Here is a 6,378-nt window from a genome sequence, read left to right on the forward strand (position 1 = left end):
GTGTATTTATTTATTTATTGGTACTTATTTCTCCTTTTCAATTTTGTCAGTTTTAGTCAGACATTATTACATTGATAATTAATTAATTGATACATTAATGCATCCTAAAGAAACAAAATTGTAAACTGTCATAAAAAAGGAGCAAGCCACAACTCACCATTCACCTTTGTTGGCAAAGCCCCAGCACACAATATAATTGTTAATGTGAATTGTTCAGAATTGCTTTCATTTTATATTTTTTGACAAAAAAATTAGTGAGTCGTTAAAATTTCTAACATTACACTTTACACATTACACTTACACATCAGTTTTCAGTGTCAACTTTGATAAGCTAAACTGAGTGTAGGGTAATTGCTGCAAATGAAAGATGTCATTTTAATTCATGTTGTCCTTGCTGGACAGCTTTATCTTTAATTGTTGCAAAATATTTTAAAACTTAATGTTGTGCATCTTTTGCAATTTTAAATGTTAAGTGTTATTCCTTATGCACTCTCACACCTGCCTCAACCAACCATCCATCCATCCATCCATCCATCCATCCATCCATCCATCCATCCATCAATCAATCATCTTTATCTGTGTCTTCCTTCCAGGTTCATGGGGGTGGCTGGTGTCCGTCTCCAGCAGTCACCTTGGACAGATCGCAGGGACATATAAAGACAAACAGACAACTAGTGAAATACTTAGTTTTCATTTTCAGAGTTACATAAAGGAACAAGTAAAGAATGACTTTTTTTAACTCCAATGTTTTTGCCAGTTATATAGATTTTTTTTCCAAATCTCTAAGGCCACAACTTTCAGATATAGCACATCTGCTGTAGATAATTATTTAGACCTGCCACTTCTTCTTTTGTCCTCCACCTGTCCGTTTTACTCAAGGACACTGCACATCATACTAAGATATGTCAAGTTTTCAGCAAATAGCATCTTGGAAATCTTGTTAGTGTAAAAATACCATTTTAAGCTTGTCAGGCTGTGTTATGGGAACAAATTGTGTCTTTGCGAAGTGTCACTAGCAACAAAATGCCTTAAGATACAATTTTAAAAGTGTTTTTTGTGATAGTTGTCTGCTACAGACACAACACTTGAGAGCTCTTGACTTTTTTCCTGCATTTACTTTTTATGGTTGATTGATTTATAGATCGGCGTTAAGTGGCTTTTAAAGAAAACACTGTCATCATTTTAAGATGAGTAATTATCTAAAGATAGAAAAAGCTACTGAAGTCCAAAGAAACACATCTAAACAACTTCTGAAAGCCTGAATTGTGATGGCTAAGGATCATTAAAACATACTAATTTAGTTCCTTTAGACATCTTTCTCAGTTGCCACATTTGAAGCCTTTAAAAAAGACACAGCTAAGTCTAAGTACCGATATCTGAAAGCATCGATAGATAGCACTCATGCTGAAAATTTACTCTCCCTGAAATAAATTTGATTTTTATTTTGAAAATAAAAACGTAGTTGACATAAAGGTTACAATTTGTTGGGAGCAGCTGGTCTGCATATCATTATACAGATTAATATACGCACACAGTAAAAGACTGCCACACTCAACATTACCCCATTTTATTTGTGTTCCATCCTTTTGTAAATCTATTGAAGCAAACATAAGGGCTCTAACAGTTCAGATTCACAGCATTGCCACATATTTATTTTTCCACGAAGCAGCATGGACCCTCTGAACCCCAATCTAAAAAATAACTATCACTTTATATGATGATACAAACATGATATGGTGAGCAGTATATATATATATATATATATATATATATATATATATATATATATATATATATATATATATATATATATATGCGACTGCATGTTTTACAGTCATGATTCTTATATTTATCAGAGTGAACACGCAGAGAGACAAAAAGCAGGCCTGAGTTTTTCAGGCATATTAGAGAAGTTAAATTGATGGCAGTGGCAGAAAAAGAAAAATCACTTATAATGGTTTGCTTTATGTTTTATGGGTCTTGTTTCTGTGTATGGAACTGAGACATTAGAATCACAGACTTTATGCACAGATGCTCTTAAAAACAGAAGATAATTTATTCTACATTTATTTATTCAGTGTGGATCACACATATTAGAAACAGCCACAGTCAAACCTATGGCTATTTTTGTACCTCACTACCACTAAAGCAGAGTGTTTTTTTGTTTTTTTTAGGATTTAAATGTTTTGGTACACAAAGGCAGGGCTTTGTACCAGCAAGCATTCAGGCAGCTCTACATGATTCAAGGATTTCTCAAACATGCATGAATGAGTCAAAGCAGCACTCTTGGGTGTGTTTTTAAAATGGTGTTTTGATAAAAAGCTCAAAAATGTTCATTTTGCAAAATACCCTACCTTTAAGAGTATTTTTGGGTGCAAATAAAAAGGAAATTTTTACTTGATTTGCATCCTTTACTTTTATGTTTCTGTTCAAATAAACTGAAGGAAATTTTGAACAAAGAATTTTCAAATTTTGCTTAAAAAGTGCAAATAAAAAAACTGTGTGCCAATTTATGTTCTGCTTTGACAGACAATGAATTATTATGTAAGCAATTATGCTGAAAGTTGAACAATAACACATTCTGACAAGATGGTAAAAAGACTGGACTTGTATTGTGCCTTTCTACACAAACAGGATAGTCAAAGTGCTTCACACTACAATCTGTGCCCTCATTTACCCATTCACACAGCACTCTACCAGATCTCCTACAAAGCTGATATATACAATCAACTATGGAGACTAATCAGTGCCAATCACATTCATACACTGAGTGGACACACATCAGAGGCACTGGGATAAAGTGTCTTGCCCAAGGACACAACAACTGAGACAGATGGACGGGTGATCGAACCGGTAACATTCCAGTTCCAGGACGACTCCTCAACCACTCTGCCACAGCCGCCCCACAAGGATTTTTTCCCCTGAATGTATTATAAAAATGATGTCCAACCAAGAGCTTGAAGCTACCAGCTATTTACTATCAACTTGCATGATGGTTCACTGACTGAGACTACCCTGAAATGTTATATCCATATTAATGGAACATTTCAAGGTCTTGGGCAGATATAATTATCCCCTCTGCAGGTACTAGTAGTGAAATTCTAATCATAATTTATCATAGATATATGATTAAATCAGAAATTATGCATTTCTTTCAGCTGATCAGGATCCAATTTTCAGTTGTAATTTAATCTATTTGCTCTTCCTTGCTATTGATGTTTTTTTAGGTGTAGAAGCCTTAATTCATCCAAGATTAGCAAAGAAATCAGTTCTTTAACTGAATATTAATTTTAAAACCAATATTCTATGTCTTTATTTGTCACAGTGGGGTGTGTGTGTCTAACTGTCACTTGGAACAAGTCACGCCACACATCATATGGAAAGCACTCCACTTTCATATTACATATATTGTATTTATTGACGGAGCTTAAAGTCAACAGTTTGATAAAATGTATTAAAAGACACATTACAGTACTGTCGCTAATGCAGTCAGCTTTAGAGAGTGGGAATAGATATTGTCTGGTCAAATTTTAAAATTGTACTTGTTTTGATTCAGTAATTGAGATAAAAGAAAAAATACAGTAACTGTTTCCTACTAAATGGTATATTTCAAAATAATCTCTGTCTCTCTCATTTCATATACTGTATATATAGCACAAAATGTAAGGAAATGTATGTTAGGAATATATTGTTTTCTTTGTTGTAACAATATGTCTTGGKTATGAATCTTAAACTGTTGGAAAGCCTGTTTTTCTTTTAAATGGTGCCACATTTGTAAGGAACATGCATTTGTGAGATGAGCTGTTGAGCTGAGTATGTGGGTTGCACACATGAAAAAGTTGCCAAACCCTTTCTGCCAAACAACTTATTCAAACTGTTGCTGCTGATACTTGTTTTGAGCTCTGGTTACTCCCAGGTGCTGCCAATCAGGTGCTATAAGATGTATTGTCAAGAAACTTTATTACAACAAAGAATWAATCTACCAAACAATTTATGAACACATAATTTTGAATAGGTTGTTGTTTCAGAAGGATGGTGATCAGTATTTGTCAGTGCAAGGTAATCAGATCATGTCAGTCCATTAGCTCAGTTTGTTTTAACTAAGTGCTGTGAAGTGCATCCAGTAAATCAGTCATCCATAACTAACCTGCCATGCATCATTTGCTGACTGGTAACTTCAACATCTACTCATCTGTTTGCACACATACATGGCAGGTGTGTCAAGCTGGTCCTGGGGGTATTAATGCAGATGTTTCCTTCTGTCTGTCCCACCAGCTGCCTTGTAATACTGCTCCACTACATCTACACTCTCATCTCCATCTCTACTTACTGTGCAGGTGAGGGGCTCTATTTTCCTTATTTTCCTATAAAATGAGTTGTGTTCTTTCTCAGTAAGTCTGCTTCTTTCTGTACATCCATATCATCTCAGGTCCATCTCTTGTTTTGTGTCTGAGCATTACAGTTGATCCAMTTGTTTATTTTTTTCTTTCTTTCTTTCTTTTCTTGTTTTTGATGAATTCATTTTGTGCCTAGGCCTTCTCCACTATGGCAAAGGTGTGGATCCAAACTGCTACTCTCATGATCTTACTGGTCATGTCATGCCCAGGCTCACAAGCCACTGCCTTACAGTATCTGTGTGGTTCTCATCTGGTTGATGCTCTTTATCTTGTGTGTGGAGAACGAGGCTTTTTCTACAGACCCCGTACTGTTGACAGCCCTATGCAAGGTAAAATTACTATGCAAAATGCATTTTGAGCTGTTTCACTGTTTGACTCTTCATTCTGTAACTCAGCTGGATGACATTTAGCTTTAATTGTCTTTCCTATTTTGTACTGTCCATCCAAATGCAGGTAATGCAGCATCAGCTGTGGGTGGAAATGTGGGCACAGACTTTGGGGAGCAGATGGGAGTGTTGGAGCGCTGCTGTCACAGGGCCTGCAACATCCTTGAGCTGACGTCCTACTGCTTCTGAGCAGCCAGTGCAGACACTCGCTCTAAGCCCGGTTGCTGTTTGCTTAGCATAGCTTAGCTTCTTGGCTAACATAGTCTGCAACATCTTCCCACAAATATGTCAGGATATGTGTTGTTAGCAAGTAGTTTTTAAATGATGTGATTTCCAGGAAAATAAAAACTTCTGTTAGTTGAGATTCAAAAGTGATCACTTTGAATGTTTTCGTTGTCATGTCTTTTTTATTATAATGAAAAGGAAAAGGATCTTTATTTATCAACTGTGTTGTATATTTGACAATAAAGTTATGATTCAGTGCTGCAGACCTGTAACCTGTAGGTTTGAGCTCAGGATGTGCATTTGCCTCAATTACTAATATAAAAAAACATGTGAATGGCATAAAATTGAAAAGGTTTTAGTGTTTGCTGGGTAAAAACTAATTGAAAGTTTTTTCTTTTTTTTATTAGGCTTAAAACTGATTGTTTTGCTGGGGTTGGGTGCCACATTAATATGTSTGTATATTAATATCTAGTAGAGACCAGCACTCCCCCCTACTGGCTACTCTGCAAATCTAGTAAAGCTTTTTTTGTGTCCTTTGAAGGCCCTTGAGGAAAAAAAAACATTTTTAAACAAGGAGATGGAAGAATTTCTCCTGAAAACACTTACCTACTTCAATAATTTTAAAGCAAACCCTGAAAAAAATTGTAAAGAGTGTGAATATGGAATTTCAGTACATTATTTTAGTTTCACTAAGGAAAATAAGCCATATACTGTATTCGTTTTACCAAGATCTAGTTGTATTAAGTACTATAAATTGCTATTGTCATTTCCTGAATGAGTCTTATTTGGAGCAAATTGGACAGGAACTCAAGCTTTTAGCTGTGCGCAGGTTTCTGCTCACCAACTGCAATTTTTTTCTCTCCTTAAACTCATAAAACTGACTTTTATTCATTTCTCTGCTCTCACTTTTACTACACCTCTGTGCCTGCACAATGTCATCATTAATATGCAAAGAAATCTGGTAGCTTYGTCTGGACACCAGTCACTCAGACCGTCAGTCAGCTGCCTCTCTGTCAGTCAGCCGACCGATCATCAGCTCAAGCTAATCTTAAATTACTCGTGGTTGCTCTGAWTGATTGCTCAACGTCTTATTCACTTCTATTTTGCTGTTGTCTGTTTCCGCAACATTTCCATTTAGACATAAAAAACCTTAGAATGTAGCATATTTGCTCTTTATTACAACAGTTCACCAATTTTGGGCAACTGACATGTTTTCTTTAAATATGAATTGTAAAGTGATGGTGATAATTTAAAGGAAAACACAATTTATCCTTGAGGCAATACTTTTGTAGACATAAAACTATAAGTATAATAAAGTTTACTGCACAGCATTGACACACACACACACACACACACACACACACACACAC

General features: G+C 35.5%; 1 protein-coding gene and 1 long non-coding RNA gene across 2 annotated transcripts in view; both read left to right on the forward strand.

The window, feature by feature from the left end:
* Positions 1-4,547, forward strand: part of LOC106525532 (uncharacterized) — a 16,146-nt gene extending 11,599 nt beyond the window's left edge. Inside the window, exons 2-3 of the long non-coding RNA XR_001311127.1 lie at positions 4,276-4,337; positions 4,534-4,547. This is a non-coding gene — a long non-coding RNA (uncharacterized LOC106525532). The remainder of the gene's footprint in view (positions 1-4,275; positions 4,338-4,533) is intronic.
* On the forward strand, positions 4,546-4,972 carry LOC106525530 (insulin-like). Its single transcript, XM_014019809.1, has 2 exons — positions 4,546-4,726; positions 4,851-4,972. Exons 1-2 carry the CDS (start codon positions 4,546-4,548, stop codon positions 4,970-4,972), a joined length of 303 nt encoding a protein of 100 aa, XP_013875263.1.
* Positions 4,973-6,378: the final 1,406 nt, after the last annotated feature.

The sequence above is a fragment of the Austrofundulus limnaeus genome, unplaced genomic scaffold (assembly GCF_001266775.1).
Source record: "Austrofundulus limnaeus strain Quisiro unplaced genomic scaffold, Austrofundulus_limnaeus-1.0 Scaffold231, whole genome shotgun sequence".
In the NCBI taxonomy this organism is placed as follows: Eukaryota; Metazoa; Chordata; class Actinopteri; order Cyprinodontiformes; family Rivulidae; genus Austrofundulus; species Austrofundulus limnaeus.

Excerpts from the sequence above, each read along its gene's own strand:
- LOC106525530 (XM_014019809.1), top strand. The coding sequence starts at position 4,546 with ATGGCAAAGGTGTGGATCCAAACTGCTACTCTCATGATCTTACTGGTC. Across the intron at positions 4,727-4,850 it reads TGTTGACAGCCCTATGCAAG|GTAATGCAGCATCAGCTGTG; the intron begins GTAAAATTACTA and ends ATCCAAATGCAG.